Source organism: Rhipicephalus sanguineus, chromosome 11 (assembly GCF_013339695.2).
Source record: "Rhipicephalus sanguineus isolate Rsan-2018 chromosome 11, BIME_Rsan_1.4, whole genome shotgun sequence".
In the NCBI taxonomy this organism is placed as follows: Eukaryota; Metazoa; Arthropoda; class Arachnida; order Ixodida; family Ixodidae; genus Rhipicephalus; species Rhipicephalus sanguineus.
The window spans coordinates 129022068-129047176 of NC_051186.1; the positions used below are offsets into that span (position 1 = coordinate 129022068).

Consider the following 25109-nt stretch of genomic DNA (forward strand, 5'->3'; position numbering starts at 1 on the left):
TCTCTTCGACATCACCGCTTGTTGGTTTCTCTCGGTGGTTACTAAGAATCTAAACTCTCACCTTCTTGATTCTTCTGGTTAGCTGACAGTAAGGCTTAAGTAACACCACCCTCATAAGTCCGGTATTGGCGCTATGTTATTAGACTTTAACTAGTGGCTGTGATAATAATAGTCCCGGCATCGGCATCAGTCGTGAGACAGCTTTGTTTGCCTGGGGTTTTTTTTTACAGTTTTTTTTCTGGAAATGACTTTCCAGGGATGTTAGCGTATTCTCTTAAAGGGGCCCTGCAACACTTTTTCAGCCTGGTCAGAAAACGCTGCCGATCGGTAGTCGAGGCTCCTGAGAACATGTGAGCCAAACGTTATTGCGCAGCACGTGGCCTGGAATTTGCAATTGACGCTCAATGTCAGCTGGAAATCGCTCGCTCTTCTCTCGACAAATGATGCCATAAACCCAAATGATCGCGTCATAAACACAAAGTCCACGGCAATTGGCTGATTTGAGCATCGTGAGCTGCATAGTTCCCGAGGCCGCCGCGGAAGGCCATGACTGCCGCGCGTGCGCTTGCGATCACACTTAAAGCAAACCGCGTATTTGAAGAAAAATACGAAAAGAAAGTGTTCAAGATCATGACGCGCGCTCACGAACAGACGTAGCTTCTTCACACCTTATCATCCCCCCCCCCCTCCCGTCCCCGTGACTCCGCTCGTACTTGGAGGCTTTTAAAAGTTTTTGCGGTAGTTGATTCGCGAGGCAGTTAACTCCCTTAATGAAGACATTTAACTCCCTTAATGAAGAGGAAAAGTGTTGCAGGGTGCTTTTAACATCACCGGCGTCCCATTTTTGAAGCGGCCATGCCTGGGCGGAGCGCATACGAGGACACGGACAGAAGGAAGAGACGTACACACACTGGCTCTTCCTTCTGTCCGTGTCCTCGTATGCGCTCAACTCATTCAAGTATGACCAACCAACAAGCCCGCATCGCCACCCATGCCTGGGCGGACCATGGTACAGTCCACCATGGCCCGCTTCCAAAAGGCCGTGCCATGGCGGGCGCTGGTGACGTGACGATGACGTCAGGATGATGATTATGGCGTAAATGGGAGGCGAATGTGAGGTTCTGGCGGCGGAACGGTCCGTTTAACGGCTATGCGAATGAGACCTGAGTTCCACGGACAAAGAAGCCCACTCTTAACACGTCTTTCACGCAATTTTTTCAGCTGGTTCGGGTGACGCGAGGACCAATGGCGAGTACAAGCTGCCCACGCATCACCTGGTCGTCATCATTCTCTGCATACTGGTCACCGTGGCAGTCATCCTCTTCTTCGTCGTTGGATGTGAGTGCACCCAAGCCCGTCATTGCAGTCAGTATTCACTCCGAAACCTGTACACTCTCATTCAATTATTCTACTTATAGTTCCTGTTCAAACATGCCGGATCTGTAGAAAACTACAACTATACGTAGCACAAGATATCATCTAAAATTACGTACCGTGCTTCCAAGGCTTTATTTTGAGCGAAATCGCAGAATAACTTAGCATGACGTGACGAAGCCTTGAAAAAAAGAATTCGGCAGATCCCACGTATTGTGGGAATCCATGTTATGCGAAGCATGCGGCGAGAAAGTGAGTATGGCGTAATGTCTTACATTCAGCGAAACGTTAAGAAATGACGCTAAAGATATGTGCAAATGGTATACGTACACACATATGCTGAAGAGTCGCACATTTGTTGTATAACGTCACGTAGCACGTGATCTTTATACGAGCTGGCAGCTGACCAATAATCGATAACTGATCACGTAGCGCAAAATTTGACGCAGGACAAGAGAGGGGGACGAAGACGTCTTCGTCCCCCTCTCTTGTCCTGCGTCAAATTTTACGCTACGTGATCAGTTATGCATTAGCAACATGCCCAACTTCATACTCTTGACCAATAATCCCTCGCATACTACCTGAAGGCATCAAGTTGCCAGAACGAGACCCTTGCTATGAATGAAGGAAAGAAGATGACTCTTAAGGGCTCGTTTTCTTTGTTAGACACAATATTAATGAGAACTAACAGACAATAACGCCAAGGAAAGTGTAGGGGGTGTTATCTGTAGTATTTAGAATATAAATGTGAAGAAAGTAAAGTGGACGAAAAGACAACTAGCCGCCGGCAGGGACCGAACCTGCGACCTTCGAATAACGCGTCCGATGCTCTACCACTGAGCTACGGCGGCGGTCATCATCCGGTCCACTTTATGGGGTATATATGTGCATTTAAACCTTGGAGTGTTAGTCAGCGCCAATCGCAGCCATGGCGGCGAGTGTGGAACACTCTTTTCTGCCTTTCGGGCGTCACGCCGCCGTAGCTCAGTGGTAGAGCATCGGACGCGTTATTCGAAGGTCGCAGGTTCGGTCCCTGCCGGCGGCAAGTTGTCTTTTCGTCCACTTTACTTTCTTCACATTTATATTCTAAATACTACAGATAACACCCCCTATACTTTCCTTGGCGTTACTGTCTGTTAGTTCTCATTCATATAAGTTAGTATGCTGTCGCTCGTAACCAAATCGTTTTCTAATCATGTTTATCAGCTGGTGTTTCCGTGTCCTCACGGAAAACACTGAATGACTGACTTGCCAGGTTTACACATTAGTTTCTGGCGCTGGAGTTTGGAAATTCTTGCAAGGTGTGTGACAGACTGGGGTTCGACTTTGTCTACGCCAAGGAAAGACCTAGCATCAGCCAAAAAGGCCGCGTTAAGCTTCTAAGATCCACCAGCTTCGCTGTTTCTGAAGCTTTATACGGCTAGTGTAAACTACTTCATTTTTTAAAATTTATAATATCCCTACCAGTGCTCAACTAGTCGCAACGTGTGGCATGCAATATCCTCATAGTGTTTTTAAGATGATAAAGGAAGTAAGATTACTTTTCGGTCCACGATGAAGCGTTTGTTTTTTTGGGTGTTTATGTACATGCAATGAACGAAAGAAGTGGAAGAAGGTCCACCCCATAAAGTGGACAGGGGGATGGCCGCCGCGGTAGCTTAGTTGGTAGAGCATCGGACGCGTTATTCGAAGGTCGCAGGTTCGGTCCCTGCACGCGGAAAGTTATCTCTTCATCCACTTCTCTTTCTTCACATATACATTACATTTACTACTAATAACATCCGCTATACTTTCCTTGGCATTATTGTCTGTTAGTGCTCATATGTACATGCAATGTATTTTGCCACTTGCGAAGTATACTGCTGTTCACCTAATTATACTTCACTGCGTTTCAAGTTACTCACATTGTTAGCTCCACTTGAATTTTGATTGATACTCTTTTACCTCTTAATTAATTAAATCTAATAACAACTTTACTCTGATAAACATATCAACATGAAAGGGTTTTAAAAACTTTTTACTTCTATAACGAAATTGCGTGAAATTGGTATGAATCTTCCATGACTTGTTTACAGTGATGTTTTTCGCTTGCCTCACTGCTGTCCTTGTTTTTTTTTTTGTTCACGAGCCGGGATGTAGGCTTTGTCAGGAAACAGTTTCGTCTGTTTCCTTTTGCCTCATCTCGGTGCCACGTAACTGTCTTGTACACATGCCAGAATAAAGTATTATTATTATTAAGTCAAATGGGCATGTCACCAGACCCAGTCCAGGCCTTAGGGGTTGGCGCCATCTATAGAAAGCGCCACCGACCACCTCCATAAATTTCTGTGAATTTCTCTGACTTAGTTGAACACAGCTTCTGAGACGAAGCTATGCTCTCGTTCGCAGTTCTTTTTTTTTTTGTACGACGTTCTTGTTGGACAAAGCAGTCATGTCGCGCCACTTCTATCATGTTTATTGGCAACGTAATAAGCTACCTAGTAGACCTGCGCGTATATAAAAAGATGATGGGTGTGCCAGGGCCCTAGTTTGCCGGGGGCGCTTCATTGCGCAAGGCTGGCTCTGGACACACGATTCCGGGCACTCGATACCCAATGCCGAGTATATTAAGGTCTTATATGTCTCAAGAGTCAAGAAGTTTTCGAGATTTGGCGAAGCCTGATGATAGCTCGCGAGAACTTGTCGGTGTCAGCACGAATGATGAAAAAAAAACTAAGAAATAAAGGTCGATGAGAAGTCACGTGATACTCAATTGAATGTGTGTGTGCACTCGGCGTATCAAAAGTCACACGACTTCAATGTAACATGACGCCATCACTGACGTGACGCGTTGCCGTCATCTAGACGTCACAGATACCAGAATTTGTGCCGTAATCATGGCGTCATGATCACGTCATTTCACATCATGACGTCATCGCACGACATCGTCACTTGGTCTAAGGCGGGCCGATCACGGAGGCTCTACAAATAATTTGAGGTGCAGCAAGCTTTGAGGGGGGGGGGGGATCAATGCAATAGACAAATGAAAAATAAGGAGAAAAAGAAGATGGCTTTCGCTTTCCAGTCGTCTTAGGCAAGTGCATGAGGGACCGTTTACCTTTTGTTTCTACAGTGCCAACCTCTTCATGTACACACTTCAATTTACCAGAGATGTGACACCAAGATAACAGATTGGTCAACTAGCTCATACTAACAGCATTTCAACCCATGCGCAGTTCCTCGGTGCCCTGGTTCTCGCAAGAAGCTGCCATCATCGCTCAGTCCCGAGCCTCTGGGCGGTAACAATCCGGAGGTCCAGCTGAGCCGGCTGCGCCAGGCCACGGGCATGGTGACCGAGTTCAACCCAAACTACGAGTTCGGAGGCTCCACCTGCACCCTGCAGGACCTCACCGACATCCCACGCGAGAGCCTCACCCTCGTCAAGGCCCTCGGCCAGGGAGCATTCGGCGAGGTCTACCAGGTGAGTGACCCCCGATATTTAATGCTTTAGTTGGAGCTAGTTTTCATTCGTGCTTATGCAAACATCTAGGAACGAAGAAGACAAACCACACTGCAGACAGGACGGGCGCCTGTGCTGTATACAACATGCTTCGTCTTTGTCTTCTTCGCCCCTAGGTATGTTTCAGGCTTCCATCGAGATACTTCTGAGGCTATCCTACCACTGGTGCCCTTAGCGCCCAGTGACGCTCTTTCGACTAGTGGAGAAACCCAGTAGACAAGTAAAGTTGGCTAGGTCATGAAATACGTAAAGCAGGTAGCAGATGTGCGTGAACGAAACTGACGCAGAATTTAAAAAAATGGCCCCCGTCCCGCCATGCGAACGTGAATGTCCAGCGAAGCTGTATCCAACACCACACATACTGCTGGGAGGGGGAGGGGTATGTTTTGTTATTACCTTAGGATAATGGTAGTAATAATCGCCTTGTGGTCACTGTGGTAGACCCATTGGTTCCGCGACCATTTTCAGCAAGACGAATTTGTTCTTTTCGTCGAGCACTGTATTCACGCTGTTCTTCTGGTCTCTTTAATTACCGTGGTCTACTCGTGGCAGTCTTACAATGACCTGAATGAGTTGCTAGACGGGTCTCCCTTTTATATATGAAAGCGGGAAACACACGCGGGGAGAAGGAAGGGCCGTCTGACGCCATTTCAAGCCCTCGTGGGAAGTGCAAAGCAGCTCCAACCCAATCTTACCGAGAACGCGTGGAAGGGTGTTTCCATTGTCCACAGGTGCCTTGTCATCCGGCATGCGGTTTTGATGCTTGTTTTGTGGTTTTCATTATTTAAACGAATACTGAGCTCTATGCTGTATGCCTCATTGCAAGGAAATATATACCGTTTGCCTTCAATTGTTAAAGGGCCCCTCAACCACCCAGAGGTCGAAATTTAGTTGTGGCGTTGCAGTTGTGCACGAGTCTCTAGCGAGAGCATACGTCGGCTCGTCTGTCCACCTCTCCGAATGCCCTTCCTCAGCGTCCGAGGTCAAAACGCAAGGAACGCGCGCATCTGCTAGCAGAGGAGCACGCGAGCACAAGGCGTTTTCGTTTTTAGTCCATGGAGACGAAACCATTCTGAGGTAGAGGTATACGGCTCCACTGTAAAAAAAAAAAAAAGGTAAAAGATAGGTTGCGAAATAAGGTTGTGGAAATGGGACAGAATATGGCAGCCTCGTGGTGCAAGAAGAAGGAAAATGGAGACTGCTTGAGGGAGCGTCCCTTTTGAAGCTTCCCTAAAAATGAGGTAATCGGCCACAATCGCCACTAACGAGTACCTTCACAACAAACACGCATTTTAATGCCTCTTCGATGGAAACCTGTAGCCACTGCAACAGTAATTCAAACCGACTATATGCTAAAAAATCACAGTATGTGGCGCGCAATAAGTAAAGTGCGGTAAACTTGCAGCAGCAGTGCTTGCTTGATTGACTTGGTGGTACTGGAGATTTATTCAGCATCATGCAGCTGGTGCTATGCTGTATTGTCACAACATGGAGCAATATGAACATGCACGAATATGGCTCTGAGAGAATGGCATTCCGTTGTAGAGCCCTACATTCTAAGAAAAAAAAAAAGAGTATGCGTGGCTCTTTTCGGAGAGTTCTGACTTGCCACGTATAGGACTCTCTTTAAATAGTCACGGTGACTCTCTTGGTGGGTCAGGGTCGGCTCGCTCTAGGAGAGTCCCCTGACCCTCTAGGAAGAGTGGAAAGACTCTCATCCGACGGATCACGTTGCCACATATAGGGAGTCAGACGATTTCTTGCCCGTAACACTCCTACGGGGGTCAAGTGACCCACACCGAAGCGTCAAGCGACTCCACGAGTATTTTAAGCATTTGACCCTTGCTCTACTTTTGCGCGACTACAGTTGAAAATAGTGGAGTATTCATTTTAAGCAAGTCCAATAATACTTGCCGTTCTGCCAGCGACTGCAAAAAAAGAATAGCTCAGTTTTACCATTATTTCAATAAAACTCGTCAAAACAACACATATTTTCCAACAAAGTTATATAGAAAGCGCGAAAAGATGGTCTGTGATTTCCAATTAAGAAGTTTGGGTGTTCCTCATTTACATGCTTCTATGAGTACAGCCAACTAAAATGTGTGACTGATGTGCATAGTGTCGTACGGTGCAACATAAACTGCAGAAATGGGCATCATGTTTCAATCTTTATTCCTTATGATTAAGAATAAATAAAAAAGTGGTGACGGCTGGAGGCATCAGACTTGTGGCTTGATAGGTTGTCGGTTCAGCGTGAGCACCATGAAACACGGTATCTGAAAAGCAGAACGTGATATTATGATGAGATAATGAAACTGCAGTAAAGGTTTGCAAAACCTACAAAATAAGTGGTTCACATAGACACAATGAAGGCTCACAACAAAACAAAAAATGCAAACACGTATGGTAAGGAACCAAGTTTTTTGCCGTTATCGTTGTAAAACACAACTTTCAAATAGTAGCTTTTGTAACACGTCACTTGGCGACAAACTTGCAGTACAAGGTGATGTGAGCCTCTTTTAAACAACAAACGAAATTTGTTTAGGCTCCTTTGCGTGGGTGCCACTCACCTCTTTTCCTACGTCGTCTTGTTCAACCAAAAGAAATGTAGGACCGACTGCCTCGTTGACAGGGCGAACGCCGCTGTTGATTTTCCCATCACGAGCGGCGAGGCGCCAGACCAGAGCGGCACCCTGGTTTCCCCGAGTATGGCTGTCACCTGGAATAAAGAGGCGGAAGAAGTAATCCGGGATTCTGGAAATAACCAAAATACACACATTGATTGTTTGTATTTAAAACCACCCTTTGTTCAACACACCGTTATTGTACACACATCTGCCACGAGTGTTTCGTTGAAATTTCGCAACGAAAACAAATTTTCACGTAAAAGGCCGCGGGAACCTCGTCTCGCAATAGGCACTGGCTATACACGAATGAAAGCACTTCTTTTCTGAGAAATCGCTTCACAATTTGGTTTCAGAATAAACACGGTTTTGCGCCGGCATATCCCGACACCCAAGCACATCCTCCGGAAGTCAGGGGCACGCCGTGAGCGGTTACTGACCGTATGTCTTACAAACGTAACCCATACTCAGATAAACACAAGCGAGTACGAGGGCCCGAGCGACACACAGCGCGTGCGGACGCCGTCTACGTCGAGATCAGACATGTCATATGCCAGAATTAGCACGCATAACTCCTACAATCACGTACACTCACTTGATTCTGTTATAGCGTCATCACAGATGTTGGCAAACCATGAAAACAGCAAAGAGAAACGAAGGAAAAAGTGCACGGCGGCGGCCGCAACAACGGGCGCTGTCGAAAGTCTCTAGCTTTTTCGCCTTACCAGCGAGGCGTGTCCAACTAGAATGACTACCGCGTACGTTGTGGAAGCCACCGTACTATATCTGCACCTCAAACTACCGTCTTTAAGCCAACAAAATCCATTATTCATAGTGCGCCTGAGCGCTCTGTACACAGGTTTTTTTTTTTTTTTTTCACGTTCCCACGGGCGGGAGCACGCTGCACACTCAAGGTCGATGGAAATGTTATTATGAAGTAGACTAAAGTGCATCTCAAAACGACATCGTGCCCCTTCATTAGTGCAGACACAACGTGCGATCAGCAAGAAATGACCATTGATAATTGTTTGCATCGCTCACTTTATGGGAGCTTGTACAGCAATGCGCACAACGGTGGCAACTCGTTAACTGACAGCTTTAGTTGGGCATCCGCGACAGCCCCGCGGACACAGGCTGCTGTTGGAAATGGCTGGCAGATAACTTCCGCAGAGCGGCTGCGCAGACGCCCAGCTAAAGCTGTATAATTAGTACCTACGAAAGCAGCACACTTACCGTTAACTGGCGCCCGTTGTCCGCAGCTCCATTAATATTCCGCACTCCAAGCGCCACTTCGTGCACGGAGCCGGCGTCAACACCACCGAAGACGCGCATGAACATGAAACTGATGAAACTTTCAAGACACGCAACCCGCACAACCAACGCAACCACGCAACGCATCCCAATAGACGAGGAGACTGAGACGACTGAGAGAGGAGGCAGAAGCGGCGTGGCGCGCCACCCCGGCGCCGACCCCGTCTCCGTCGGCGAGCAAGGCGCCACAACGGCGCCAAAGGGCAAGGGCGCAATATGTATGGCGTATACGGCGGCTCTTTTATCACGGAAGCCAATCGAAACGCGCTTCAGGAGCGTCCAGTGACTCCTTCCGAAATGCTAACTCTTTTTCTCTGCCTGTACCTTCCTAAAGGAGTCAGATAGACACTCGAAGAGAGTCACGGTTCCATGACCATCTTTTGACTCTTTTTTTTTCTTAGAGTGTATGTCCCACACTCTGAGAAAAAAGAGAGTCCTTTGACTTTTTTTAGAGTCCTGGCTTGCGACGTATATGACTCGCTTTACCGAGAGACGTCAACTCTCTTTGGAGATCACTGTACTCTGTTCGGAGAGTCGTGTGACCCACAAGAGACTTAACGTGTCTCTTAAAAGAGAGTCGTATACGTGGCGATTCAGGTATCACTGAAAGGAGTCACACATACTCCTTTTTTTTTTTCTTAAAGAGCAGGAACGCTTCTCGATTTCGTAAATGCAAATGGTACCCAAAGGCATGACAATCCGTGCTAGTGCTACTGCACAGCGTATGACATACTGCCGCTAGTAAAAAAACACACACACAAGAGAGACACGAACAGGACGACAAATGGGCGGCACTTCCAACTAGCGGCAGTATGTCATACAGCAAGCAATCCCAACTAGGCCAAGAAGTTCTCTTCATGCACAGCGTACTTTATGCCTTCTCCGCTTCGTAGACGTTTTCGCGAATACTAACTTGTATTGGCTAGCCAAAGTGATAAGCGCAGGCTTTTTCAGACACACGAATAATGTAAAAGCTTGCGCGTTTATGGTGGAGAGAGATAAAGCTGTAAGGAATGAAAGGTGGGGAGGTTGATGAGTTGTACTTTGTGCAGTTTGCAGTTCGACACGTGTGGATGGGAATGAAAGAGTGAAAGGGAAAGCGAAGGGATGATTATAGATGAATATCGCGCGATAGACGTGGAGAATTTAGAGGCTACCTCATTAATGCAATAGCGCAAGGAACCACACGGACCGCGAAAGGGCAAGACGGGACAAAGCGCTTTGTCCGGTCTTGCTATTTCGTGCATGGTCCGTGTGATTCCTTGCTTCACTGCACGAATTATGTACTACCAAATGGCCCATCAGTCTATCCTATAGAGGGTACCTCCCTATGACCTCCTGAATGTTTGAGTTAAGAATATTCGCTCTGCTATAGGGTCAATAATGGGACACTACTCAGAGTACTACCAAGGTGCGCCACATTGTCAGATCTAATGGTTTAATGGCGCCGCTATGCTATCTCTGATTGGTGGCTGGTGCAAGTGACGATGCGCTACTTTCAGTTCAATGGTATACGACACTTCTCTATAGTTAGCGCCTGAGAGAAGAGGAGGGTCGGAGAAGGGGTTCTTTGGAGGAGGAGTATTGAAAGCCGGATATCTCGTCATCAGCAGCTGTGCGTCTTTTAAATAAACCATGAAAGAGCCCTTGATATGTCTTTCTTTTAATTCTTATTCACCTCTTGACCTCGTCTATTGCTAAAGATCTTCCGGCCAGCAACGTATAAGGAAAGTGCATGGAAACCATATCTTGACCAAAAAAAATGCGAAAGAATGGCGAAAATCGAGAACACGGCTTTGCTCGGCAATCTCCATATAGCGCTTCATATTTAAGGAATATCAGTTGGTCATCCTAATTGGGAGCCCTCACTTACGGTGCCACTCAATAGCTTAGGTATTTGTAGTCACTCGCGACCCGCCACGGTGCTCTAGTGGTTATGGCGCTCGACTGCTGACCCGAAGGTCGCGGGATCAAATCCCGGCCGCGGCGGCTGCATTGTCGATGGAGGCGAAAATGTTTGGGACCCGTGTACTTAGATTTAGGTGCACGTTAAAGAACCCCAGGTGGTCGAAATTTTCGGAGCCCTCCACTACAGCGTCTCTCATACACATATCGTGGTTTTGGGACGTTAAACCCCAGATATTATTGTAGTCACTCACTAACTCACTCACTTACTCACTCACTCGCCTGAGTGACTCCTGTTACTTTTTATTGGCTAGACTGAATGACTGATTGACTGACAACCGACTCGACCCACCGACCTAAATGCCCACTCGCTTTCAAGTTCACACAATCAATAACTCAATTAATCAGTTAATCAATCGATCAGTCAATCATTAAAAAACACGTTAATCATTCCGTCATAGGAATCGGAAAGCGAACCGTGTCTTCAGAGTAGTTGACTACTTATTGTACTACATTGACGTATGAGAGCTTGCACAATGTCTATCGGTGTTTGGCAGCTATAGCACCGCTGAACGTGGATGCGCCCACGTTGACGCCTAGTGGCACATTTCCATCCCGACGACTAATGTCCATGATCTCGACTTAACCCTTGTGGTAATTGAAGTAGTTAACATACACCCGGACACAGCATAGGGTGAATCCCGCGCAAAGATGGCATCAACAAGAACGTAATAGAGACTGGTACTCGATATGCACTGATTCAGAGCGTCGTCATCTGAACAAGACAAACGCCAAGGCGTGCACTCCCTAGTAAAAGGGTAACCTACGTCGGTGCCCTAGCAAAAGTTCCCAATCGAAAAAGCAATAGCCTATTGGGTTATTGACACCTATTGGTCTACTGGCTCTGTAGAGGTCTATTGGAACTGTATTTGGCTATTGGTTCAGTATCAGGCTTTTTGAACTGTATGACCTATTGGTTCTGTATTTGCCTACTGGCATTGTATTCGTTTTGTATTTGCCTATAGGTAATGTATTAGTTTGATATTTGCCAGTGAATCACAGTGAATGAATGAGGCATATGTTCAAATATATTCTCATAATCAAAACTACAAATGCTTCTTCTGTCGTTTCACGATGTCGGTGATCTTACACCAATAAACAGCACCTGTTTAACCAACACAACTTCAAATGGCCCCATAAGACACTAATAGGCAGCACCTATTTGACCTATACAACTTCTATTGGCCCCATAAGACACCAAAAGGTGGCGGCTATTTGACCAATATAACTTCAAATGGCCCCATAAGACCCCAATAGGCAGCACCTATTTGACCTATACTACTTCTAGTGGTCCCATAAGACACCAGAACCATTGGTCTCTATTGGTACCAATAGAATTCTTTTACACCCAGTACAGCTCCAATAGATTTCGTAGGCCCCGCCACGGTGGTCTAGTGGTTATGGCACTCGACTGCTGACCCGAAGGTCGCGGGATCGAATCCCGGCCGCGGCGGCTGCATTTTCGATGGAGGCGAAAATGTTCGAGGCCCGTGTACTTAGATTTAGGTGCACGTTAAAGAACCCCAGGTGGTCGAAATTTCCGGAGCCCTCCACTACGGCGTCTCTCATAATCATATGGTGGTTTTGGGACGTTAAACCCCAGACCTTATTAATAGATTTCCTATAGAACCAATGGGATTTTCTGTTGGAACAATAGAAAATGCTATTGGTATTTTTGCTAAGGTGCTGATTCATATACCATACAGCGTTTAGGAACGCGAGAGGCAGAGCTTGTAGTTTGAGCCGTGAATGCGGGAAGGCTTTCGCTAACCGCTGGCGTCTGTTTTGCAGCACCGAAGCACTCAATGCGCGACATTCGCCTGTCGACATCATTGTCTTTCTGTGCCGCTTATTGCAGCACTATTATTAGGCGTAGAAACGCCGTTGGTGCATTGGAAGTTGCATTACTCTGTCGACGAGTCGTCACGCTAACACGACGCGAAAGGCAAAGCACGTACTGCGTAGTGATCAAACTGAATCATCGCGTATGGCGCATTGCACCAACTACAGAGTTTCGTACAAGTGCCTACAATAATGGATTGAAAGCCTTCATTGCGCTGAAACTACCGAAGCGTTCGGTAGTAAGCGTTCGGTAAGACACATCGTTAGTGTCATGATGTAGTACTTCACCGCTTTTCTAAACGGCGACACCGCCGCGCCAACGATCACTGTGGGAGGGAGGTGTGTGAGAGGTATAAGGCGCGCTTGTGCAGCCTCTTGCATGTGCCCATGGTAGCGCAGTGGGTAGCGCGGCACACACCTGTCGTCGCTGACGGAGATGTCGTGGGTTCGATTCCCAGGTCATCCAAATCAACAAAACTTTTCCTTCTGTATTTCTTTTCTTTTTCATCTGTTTATGTACGTTTTACCATGTCACTTCCGTGACGGAAATGATGTCAGTGAAGTCTTGATGGACCCCGGCATAAAACAATTTTGTGTTAAAATGAATCAAAGTCAATGTAGTCGTCGACCTGCCCTGTTTGTTCCATTACCTTCGCAGTATTCAGCTCCCCTCACCTTCATTACAGGGCTTCCTGCTGCCAACAACCGTTCCGCCCACTTCACCGACCACCGGAGAGGCACCGTCACCCGTGACAGAGATTCCTGTGGCCGTGAAGACGCTGCCGGAGCTCTCGTCACCCGAGTCCGAAAAGGACTTCGTTACGGAGGCCTGCATCATGAGGTACAATAACGTTCAGACAGAGAGTGATATGGTGATTTACTATTTCTTTAAAAATTATGAGAGGTCAGCGTCAGCTAGCCTGCTCTAACCTGCTAGTCAGCGTTGGAGAATAAAATAGAGAGAGACTGAGAGAGAGAAAGCGAAGATGATGGGAAAAAGAAGCAAGATATGAATGAATAAGCATACAAAGAGAAACTAGGAACGTATTTTTCACTCACCAGCATGTCTTCAAGATTACAACATGCAGTCCGAGGTTAAGAACAGGATGTGTATATTGATACTACGCCAGAGCAATATGCTTACGAAATTAGGAGCGTAAAATGGCAATAAAAAAACAATTAAGTTGCACATTCGATGCCAGTACTTGCAAGACAGCGCGATGACTGGTCGAGCTGTTTACAACAAAACATTTACTATTTCATTCGTATATATCATACACGCAGTATGGTTTTCAGAGCAAAAGCCCCAATGGACATCATTGTCTGAGATTATGTTTTGTCCGTGTAAGAAGATAAAAACATGGCTGATCCCTCTGTCTTAGGAATCGGTATAACACGAAGGTGAAACGCGTCGTCATAGACGTAGTTGAGCGTTTTTTGTGGAATGTTTCGGCACAAGGGCGAAGGAATGAATGCTATAGCAACAAATTGTTGTGTTACGCGAAGAACGGAAAGCAGCTCGAAATTCGCAACGCGCTGCTCGAGCAGAAAGGAAGCATGGAAAGAACATACACAGGATGAGCGCGAACTAACATCTGTCACAGCTTGACAGTTAAAGCGCGCTGCTCAAACATAAAGGAGGAGGCACGAAACGTATGCACAAGTGTAGACAGGATGAGCGCGAACTAATTGTCACAGTTGTAACTTATTTGTATGTGAGCAGCATGCTGCATTCGCAAAAGCGGCCGCTGCAGTGAGCGAAGTGACCGTCGTGCTCTCTGCAACTCCAACGCAAACTGAGAGCACACGACGTACAAACCACCCCCCATTACGAGATAAGCGTGCGCGCACGAGCGACCACGCCCTGTGGAGGCGCGCGCGCATCGCAACGCGTGGGGCGACGACCTTTAAAGCGCGTCCTTCGAGCCCTTCGCGCCATCCCGCTAGTAATAACGAAGACATACTGATGTGCCATCGGTCTCTGAATACAGCGAGCGGTAAATGGGCTATATAAATGGCTCGCCTTTACTGTATACTGAAGAACGTGCCGTCTGTGGCCGAGTCAGTTCGCGGCGCCCGCTGCGGAGATAGTGGTCGTAGATTCGACTCCCGGGGACGGAAGTTTTTCTTCTGGTTCTTTCTTTGCCATCTGTTAGCGTATATTTTACAACGTCATATCCGCGACGCAAGTACGCCAGTGGGCATAAAACACTTTCGTGCTAAAAAGAAATCTTTCAGAAAAGGGCCGGTTTTAATACGTCCAAGATATTTCTTCATTAATTCTCTCTTACTCCACTAACTCAGAGAGTACAAAGCACTTTAGTTAATGCAGGAGAGACATATTCGTAGCCGTATGGCTATCTCGCGTAGTAGAGGAGATAAGCGCGATATATATAGTGGCTAAAAGGTACACGGTGGACTACCAGGCAACATTAAGAACAGATTCAGTCACTTACAATCAAGCATGCCAGGCGAAACAGCTGTACAAGTCGTTGGGCTGCTTGCTACTTACAGTAAATCGTGTCCTCTAGAACGAAGGAATTCACGTAACAAGAATAGGGTATGGCAAAGGCTAAACGATGCAGTCGGGTCTGTATTTCAGTCGAAAAAAGAGAATTTTCGCGTGCAAGCGAGAGAGGATCAGCAAGGCTTGCATAACGGTCACGCACAGAAGTGGCCACATTGACTTGCACACTCGAAGTTTTCCAAGTAGGGTATCGGGCGTTACGATGTAGCTGCATCGACGATGTAAAAAGACGGGTGTGCCAATGAATCCTCAAAACACACTGTTAAAAATTCCCTGTTTGAGAGGCAAGATACATAGCGTAAACACATATATTAAGGGAAACTAATGATTCTTCTCAAGGTGCGAGGCACTGGGTTATCATAACGTGGACTCATCGACCTCTTAAAAAATTTTGATATACACAATGAAAAAATTAGCGTAACTTGCACTGGAGGTGCAATGCTAAAGAGACAGCTGAGCTGATGGGTACCTATGTAATCCTGGCTTTTGCTGTTTTGCTAAGTTTCGCAAATTTTCTCTTTCTTTCTTCCTCTATTTTTTGTTCTCCCTTCTCTCTGTATTTTCTGCTTTTTACCTCTGTTTATTTCTATTTATTTATTTCTCTCTCTCATTTTTTTCAATTTCTTTCTTTTTTTATCTTTCCATTCTTTTCTCTCTATATCGCTCACTGTATTTCTTTCTCCCTCTTTCTTTCATTATTTTTCTTTCTCTCTTTGTTTCTCTCCTTCTCATTCTTTCTAATCTATACTTTACTCTCTCCCCTTCTCCGTTCCTTCCTCCTCGCTCACTTGCCTTTCCCACCCCCTTGCTACTCTATATTATACAAGGCTATGCTGTGCCCTGCTAGCGTGCCTGGATAACTGAGTTGTTAATAGACTCGCCTTCGAATCAGTGGTACGCGGGTTTGAATCCCGCCTCGTGAAGAATTTTTTTCGGCAAAAGTTTCTCTCTTTGACTTTCTTTATATCTCCTTCTCTCTCTCTGCACTCGTTCTCTCACCCATCAGGGTTATTACAGGCCACGCCTGAGAGATCGGCGCATGCGTTCTGGGAGCGAAGCAGAAGAGGACTAAGATGAAGAGGATGTAGAGAGCGTGTGCCGGTTCATGATGATGATAGTTATGGGTCACGTCAGACATTTTACGCTAATCTAGAACAGCTTCACCGCTAAAAAACATTTCCTAAAGGCATTTGCCACCTACTAGAAGTACCAACTTCAAAAATTTTCATGATAAAAAAACATTTGCTAGTGGGGAATAGAAAGGCAGGGAACCTTAGTGGCTACCTATATGCAACCATCAATTACCGAGTCATCGACCTGTGCACGTCTTTTTTTTTTCAGTACTCGTAATATCTAGTGACAAATTTCCCAACAGAAGGCTGTCACAACTGTCCCAAGCTGCGTATATTTAGATTTGTATGCAAATATTCTTGATTAAAACAAAAATATTCTTATGGTAATTCAGGACATACTACTATATACTAACCACCCATGATTTTGGACATAATATTAGCGAAAGCAACATTTCAACTGTATAACAGATGAAAATACTTGTTTTTTGAGCCTCCGGGCATCTTATTCACTAAGAATCTCGCAGTTCTGGAGCCGGTCGTTCGAGGAAATTTTATATGCCTAAAAATTTCAAGCTATAGTTGTTCTTGAGCGCGAATTTCACGCAGTGTCGATTATTATTAGCGAATTAGCATGTTATTATAAGGTGTCACTCATTTACATTTTTTTCTACCTGCTCGCAGCAAATTCAACCACCCCAACATTGTCCGCTTCATTGGCGTCTGCTTCGAGAAGATGCCACGCTTCATCGTTCTCGAGCTCTTGCCTGGCGGAGACCTCAAGTCCTTCCTCCGGGAATCGCGGCCAAAACCGGTGAGACCATGGACACTGTGCCATGACTAAGGCTGTGGCTACTCTGCTAGTGTACGCAGCCACTTCCTGCAGTTGTGTTTGTTGTCTTATAAAAACACTACAAATATTTCTTTTAATTGAACCCACAGTCGCGCAGGCTAGCACAGCCTCGCGGGTATAAATACAGATACCTAAACGCAGTCATGTTTCATTGGTGTGTGAAATTCAGTTTCTCAGGAAGATTGTCGATATTAACGAATCAAGCATATTGAAGCATTAATTTAAAGGATTAAGGAGAAAAAAATTCGGCAGATCCCACGCCTTGTGGGAATGGGTTTCATGCGAAGCAGTCAGCGAGTAGATCTGTGCTGCATTTTTTGGCTTTGAGCCAAGCGTTACGAGGTGGATAGACGTGTTTTCTAATTGTAGTAGTTGTGTGCACATGGTGGGCTTACCAGGCACGTCGACAGCATTGGCGTTTAAAGGGTAATTTATGGCCTGAATTAACATCAGCAGTCACGTTAGAGCGCCTACGTCAGTACAAGAAGTGCACTTTACGGTGCGATGATGTGAATATCACACATAATTTTCATTAGCGTATTCCTCCGGGTCGAGCAATGCTTGAGCATAGCTTGCTGAATTACAGGAATACAAATGTAATATTTACATTTGCTGTAAAAGCGGAGCCAACGCTGGAACCACAGACGTTAACCCGACATGACGCCTGTGTTCTAAGAGTACATATGTAGTGTTTATTGCTTTGTTATAAAATTCGATAGCCAGCACAACAATTGACGTTTTATCGACATTACGCCTGCATAGGATGTTTTAGATGCGAAGTATCTTACGAAGTATCTTAAGGCGGATCTCAATCCGGTGGTGTGCGGCGTGACCACCCTCACTGCGCATGCGCATACCCTCTCCACACACATCCTCTCCACTCCCCCTCACCATTCCCCCTGTTATCTACCCTCTCCCCTTCCCCTCTCCACTTCCCCTCTCCCTCCCCTCTTTCATACCCCTCTCCCCTCCCCTTTCCACACTTCCTCTGAAACGCGGGCTAAAACAGGCCGAAATTCTCTCCTGCGCAACGCCGCGATGAGCTCGAGCGCATGCGCGTCCCCTCTCCTTCTCTCTCCTCTCGTACGCTGCCCCCTCTCGCCCGCCTGTCGACCGCGTTCCCCGCTCGTCCTGTGAGAATTAACGGCCAGGCTAGATGGAAGATACGACGCGCGTAGCGTCGCTCTTCACGTTCCACGATGCGAGCTCGGTAGCATGCCCAAGAACGCCAACGGAACGTGATCGTGCAAGTGCTCCGGCTTCGCATCTACTCATGGTCCCCTTTAGCGGGAAATGGTGTAAATTTTTTTCCAAAGCAGTTACTAGACTGCGTTGCTCTGTGGTGAAATACTTGACTGCCAAGCAGAATGCCTGGGTTCGATTCCTGCTGGGATCCTAATTTTTATTACTTGCATTCGTTGGGTAAACGGTACCAATGTAGGTTTTTCTTAACGCGCTCGCATTTAAATTACCAATGTCTGTTCTCGCCGTTCCTGGGTGTATACTGTCAGTCACCTGTGGCGCATACCCGTACAGCGCCTCCCGTGGTAAACGTGTATGTGCCACACGTGTTTGGAGGAAAGGGTTTGACGACGTACACGACAAGAGCTTCATGTTATATATGTCATGAGCAGACAGTCATATTCGTCAAATTCGCTTACCCTCCCATGCCAATTTTGGTCTACACCGAGTTAACGAGGCGATCATGAGAGCACCCAGACCTAGGCGGATGGATGGATGGATGTATGGATGGATGGATGGATGGATGGATGGATGTTTGGACGGATGGATGGATGGATGGATGGAAAGAAAGAAAGAAAGAAAGAAAGAAAGAAAGAAAGAAAGAAAGAAAGAAAGAAAGAAAGAAAGAAAGAAAGAAAGAAAGAAAGAAAGAAAGAAAGAAAGAAACGCTCAAAGTGCCGAGGGTTCGCTAAGAAATGCTTCGCATTTAAAAGTCAGGAACCTAGCAGGAATCTAGCCCAAGCATTCTGCGTGGCAGTTAGATGTTCTACTACAGAGCAACGCCAGGTCTTTAAACTGCTTTGGAAAAGTTCCTATGTAGGTGTAATCTCGGTGCGACGTCAGTTGTGGTTGCAGTGGTCGCCATCTTATTTTATAACAAAGTAATAAAATTAGCGCAGCTTGTACGAAGTCGCGCAAAGCTGGGTCACAGCAGAGCTGGTGGGTACGTTTCAGCTACTTTCGTCAACCATCTGTACAGAATACTTGGGCGGTTATTCAGCGCGTGTCGGTTCATGGGGATGATGATTTTCGGTCTACGACACACTGCAAACCTCGGCCATAACAGCACTGCTGTAAAATCGCTATAACACGTACGTACCACAGAAATTGGGCAAATCCCGCTACGTTACAGCTTCTCTCTTTAACCATCTGTACGAAATGCTTGGGCGGTGATTGAGCGCGTGCCGGTTCATGATGATGATAATTTATATCTACGACACACGGCAGACTTCGACCATAACAGCTGTGCTGTAAAAACAACTGCCGCCTACTCAGTGAAGAAATGGAGAAATGAAGGTTGTCACTGATGACTTCGTCCCTACTTTAGTGTTTGGGAAACAGCACCGATCAGCAAGATTAGGTGCATGTTCAGCACGTCCCTCTTGTTCAAGGTTTTCGAGTACATAGCCTGAATATGCTGAGAGATGTCATTTGAGGGGAGCGCCGTGTCCTTCGTGTCTCCTTCTTTGTGTTACATTGTTGCACTGTAAGACAAAAGTTGTTATAATTACTCACCAACTCACCCGCCATTCCATTGTAAAGTAAGATTATGGCCTAATAGTCGTATAGAAGACAGATGCTCATTTTAGAGAGGGCCAGGTGTCATTCAAGTACGATTTTGTAGTGTTGACATTAGTGACCCATAAGGCCAGCTATACGTTACCAAATGACTGCTCCATTCTTATGGAAAGTTCACTGCTAACGACAATGATGCATGTGAAACATCGACTACGTTTATGTGCTTAAATCGAATCCAGTATCAGCTGTCATTATTTTGTACGCTCATTTTGATTTGTTTCGTTTTAACCTCTTCGAGTAATTACACTTACTTAAAGTACATTTCAGTTTCGAGTCATTCGAAGATTTTCCTTATTCCACATCGATGCACAGAAAAATGCTATACTGAAAGCGATAGCTGTATGTGTGGATGGTCACCCCTACAAATACATGTCTTACGTATGCCTTGTCACTTGGATTTTCACATACATAAAATAGTCTCACTCTTGTCAATTGGCCCAACATGTAATGCAGGTTACGGAATTCTAAACGCCCAAGACATCGATCAACCAGGAATCACGGCACCGCATTCATGACATATTACACTGGAATTTCGAGTAATTGCGAACTACAGCTTATTCTGACGGCAGGCACATCACTAACGATACTGCAACAGCCAACGCCGAGTAGGACTTAAAAGCGGAACACTTTGTGCGCATATTACACCCTCGCGCTTTGCACGAAATCAAGTTAACACGCGAGGCGAAAGTTCACATTTTCATCTGAACAATTCTTTTGTTGGTTGCTCTTCATTTGAATTAAACTCTCCACTAAACGCAGGTGTTGTCCATTTTACAAATTGCGAAGGTGCAATAAGTCAAAAGTGATAAAGTCCATTTTACAAATTGCGAAGGTGCAATGAGTCAAAAGTGATAAGTAAGATTCAGTGTTACCACCAGCAGTAACGATAGTTGACTGTTGAACACCATGCTGGTAACGAGCGTTGGTCATTATAAACGCAACATAGTAACCAGCCTTGTTTTTCCGCAGAATGTCCCACCAAGTCTTACGATGACAGACCTCCTGAAGCTGGCCATCGACGTGGCCAAAGGCTGCCAGTACCTGGAAGACAAGCACTTCATACACAGGTGTGCCCAAAGTTCTTTGTTGTACATTTTTACTGTGAACGCCTGTACATTCAACTGTCATCCCGTAAGACAGTAAGATAACAGTTTCACGGCACGAGACTACGTTTACACTGGCCATCCCGCAAGTATGAAAACTTGTGCACAAGATATACTAGATTTGCCAGTTTAGATGTGTCTTCTGCGAGCATGATGTCAAAATGACTGTTTGATTATTCTTGCGTGAATGGCACTCTCTTTCAGTAATCAGCGTGGATGGAAGAACAAGCACTTCTCAGGTTTGGTGAATGGAACTTGCGCAATATGTCACTATCCCAAAAATTCGCGTTCATCGTTGATCAAATAAATGTTTCCTACTCAGTACTCTAAGTTGCATGTCACCACTGTAAATATCGAGTGCCTGATTCTATATAGGGAGCCTTTATCACAATAGCAGCCGTACTGGCATGGGAAGTGGCGTCTATATTGACAGGGGGACGGGGGGGGGAGAGTGCGCTGGATCTACACCCCTCCCCCCTGCCCAGGCCGCATAAGGGGCACTTTGTTCTAGACATGTAAGCACACTTCTAGCGACGCATGGACAAACACACTTCCATATTATGGCCACAACTATGATGGGCTTATTTTCTGTGCCTCACTTTAGTCGGCACAGTAATGTTAGTCTCGTGTATAAAACCAAATGTTCTCATTCCAAGGCCTGACATTAGAGGCTGAGAGTATGGGCTGACGTCATCCAAGTATTGAATATCCATTACCAGCTAGACTAATCTTCCTCTATCTCTACTTCTTTTCAACAGAGACATCGCCGCGCGCAACTGCCTGCTCACCACCAAGGGGCCAGGAAGAGTGGTCAAAATCGCAGACTTCGGCATGGCCAGAGACATCTATCGGTAAGAGTGCAGACTCTGCGTTGTTGACTTTTCCATGCATGGCGCTCAACTACGTTACTTCATTCAGGTCAAGAATTTTTATTATTTCATGGTACACAATTACTGCACGCAAGGTACTACAAAGAGGATGCCTCACCTTTTTCAACAACACAAAGCTACTTTTTTTAAGTCTCCAGCAAAGCGTATGCTTTGGCTGGCTTTGCCGGCAATATGTGCTTGCACGTCACAGTCATCACAAAGACCGACTGGTGGCAGAATCCAGCTTTTTAACACGAAAGTGTTTTATGCCGGGGTCCACCAAGTACATCCGTCACGGATATGACGTTGATAAAATGGACGCCAACGGGTGAGAAAGAAAAAAACCAAGAAAAAGATACCCCGCTGGGAATCGAACCCACGACGTTGCGGCCGCGACGGCAAGCGCCCGACGCTCTACCGACTAAGCCAACTCGGGAGATGCGAGGCACGGCGCGAACGCGCCTTATATCTTTCACACCTTCTCTTTCGCGGCGGGCGGAGCGGGGCGGTGCCGCCGTCTGTGAGAGGTGAAAAGAAGTAATGCTTCACGATCGACACTTACTAGCGCTTACTCCGAGATTGCACGTGATATCGGAGGTCATGGTGAAAGCGTCTCAATACCAGAGAGGTAGACTGGCCGCGCTGGCGTCGCCGAGGCACCCTTGACGCACTTACGTTCTTTGCCTTTGGATTCGTGTTAGCGTGCGTCGGCTCATCGGAGTAGTGCAGCTTCCACGTGCACGAACGGGATTTCTCTGCCGCCGACTGCTTCAATTGCGAGAGCACCGACTAACAAAACTGCTGCAATATGCGTTGCAGAAAGGACGCGATTTCGACGGGCGAATGTCGTGCCTTGGTGGAGCGAGAGCAGCGCCTGCGAGACAGAGGACAGCGGGACGCACGCGTTTGCGGCTCAGGCTACGAACCTCTACCTCCCGCGTTGCTGAAGCGCAGTGTGTGTTAGTGTATGCATGAGCACAGGCGTCGGCTACCCATTACTAGAAAGCGCACACCGTGCCGTTTCTCTCCTTAATTGACGACGCTTTGAAGAAGTGCATACCGGGTACCAATGTTGATTATGAGCTTGTTGATATCATCCTTACGCGGGATTCACGATTCGCTGTGCCCAAATATATGTTCGCACCGTCAGCTACCACAGTGGTTTAATCATGATCATGGGCGTTAGTCGTCGCGATAGAGACATGCTGTCAACATGGGTGCATCTACGTCAAACGGTTCTATAGCTGCCAAACACGAATAGACATTGTACAAGCTCTCATATATCATAAGCACTACTTCTGTGAAGACACGTTTCACTTTCGTGTTATACCGATTCCTATGACGGAGGGATCAGCCATGTTTTTTTCTATTAAATGCGTTTATTGAGAGCTGGTTCCTAGGTGCGGCTTCGGCTACTTCTCTTATGTACTAGTTTGCATCTTGAAGTGTCAGTAACCACAGAAATAGAGAAAGCTCTTTTATAAAAGCAGAGAATTTTGCCAGCGTGTACAAAGGCGCCTACATGCTACTCTGTATAGGGGAAGAAGACAGAAAGGAGGAGAAGGGCAGGCAAAGAAAAAGAAAAAAAAAACAAAAATACATATTATGACCGTGGTATGTGCATGTCACAACGTAATGGTTGTGATGTAACTTACATTACAGTTATCAATAAGTTATTGTCCTCGAGGAATCTGAACAGAAAATTTTAAAATCTGACGTGGCTGAGAATAATAATAATATCTGCGGTTTAACGTCCCAAAACCACCATATGATTATGAGAGACGCCGTAGTGGACGGCTCCGGAAATTTCGACCACCTGGGGTTCTTTAACGTGCACCTAAATCTAAGCACACGGGCCTCAAACATTTTCGCCTCCACCGAAAATGCAGCCGCCGCGGCCGGGATTTGATCCCGCGACCTTCGGGTCAGCAGTCGAGTGCCATAACCACTAGACCATCGCGGCGGGGCGTTGCTGAGAAGGAGAAGACGTAGGTCCAAGTATATTTCTTAGATCTAGCGATGCTTGGGAAGTTGAGCATGTTATTGCGATAGCAAGTATATGGACAGTCTCGGCTGGATTTTGCCGTTGGCGTCGCCGCCGTCATGTACCGTATATGTATAAGTATGTATATATATATATATATATATATATATATATATATATATATAAAAGCCACAAAGAAAAATAATTCAGAAAAATGCTTCCGAAGCGCGGAATCGAACCAGGCACCTCTTGCTCCGCAGCGAGAGGCGCTAACCACTATGCCACAAAACGCAGATCCTCCACGTAGCTAACGGCGAGCGTTATATACACACCCTCATTACCAGCTAGATGGCGCTAGGAGCGCGACGGGCGCATTTAAAAGTCGTCGGCGAGCTCGCTCGCTTCTTCCTATATTTGCGCAGGGAGAACCTTGCCCTTCCGCTGTCTGCTCGCGCGGTTTTCTCGTGGTGAGGGGAAGAGGGATGTTTCAAGCTTTCACCGTGATGTCCGCGCTCATGTTACGGAGCGTACGAAAGTCACTCGAGCTCAAGGGACGCCGCTAAACAAACAAACAGAGGATGAGCGTGAACTATCAAGTGTCACAGCTCGACATTTGAAGCACGCTAGTTTCCTTCGCTGCTTCGGCCGCTTTTGCAACAGGAGCGTTGTTCAAACTGAGAGTATCCATTGGTGAGCCTCACTTCGTATAGCATTAGTTTCTTGCTGTCGCATTCATTGCTTCGCCCTTGCGGCGAAACTGTGACTTTTACTACTTTAACACAAGTTCTTTCTTCTCTGTATGCCTGGCAATCTAACAAAATATGTTCTATTGATTCTATTAATGCACCCCACTTGTCGCAACATGGGTCACTGGTCAAACCAAAGTGGTAGATGTAGCTACTGGTGAATGCTCGTTGAGGCGAAGTCGATGATAGAGTGTAACAAGGTGACAAGGAATGTGGTGCGGATGTCTTGATTTTAAGTAAGGGTCTATGGAGCGGAGAAAGAGTTCTTGAGGCCAAAGATTCCATAATTGATTCCTTTCTCCGTGGGCGTACTCTTTTTCCATTTCTGATGCATATGATTTAGTGAAGTATTTTAGTGAAGTAATTTGGAGAATTTGAAGAAGATCACAAGCAAGACAGATTCTTGGTTCCTTGACGTGTTTTTTACGTGTAAAACGCACAAACCCACCTACCCGTTAAGGGTAATTGTGTCTGAAAAAGCTTCGTGGCAGTTGCATGTCGGAAGGTTCTTGCAAGGACATT

At 46.2% G+C, this 25109-nt stretch overlaps 1 protein-coding gene across 1 annotated transcript in view; it reads left to right on the plus strand.

Moving 5' to 3' along the window:
* Nucleotides 1–25109, plus strand: part of LOC119375405 (ALK tyrosine kinase receptor) — an 81089-nt gene that overhangs the window by 39351 nt on the left and 16629 nt on the right. Inside the window, exons 8-13 of the mRNA XM_049411257.1 lie at nucleotides 1222–1338; nucleotides 4590–4834; nucleotides 13302–13456; nucleotides 16897–17026; nucleotides 20855–20952; nucleotides 21747–21839. Coding sequence (XP_049267214.1) covers nucleotides 1222–1338; nucleotides 4590–4834; nucleotides 13302–13456; nucleotides 16897–17026; nucleotides 20855–20952; nucleotides 21747–21839 — 838 coding nt within the window. The remainder of the gene's footprint in view (nucleotides 1–1221; nucleotides 1339–4589; nucleotides 4835–13301; nucleotides 13457–16896; nucleotides 17027–20854; nucleotides 20953–21746; nucleotides 21840–25109) is intronic.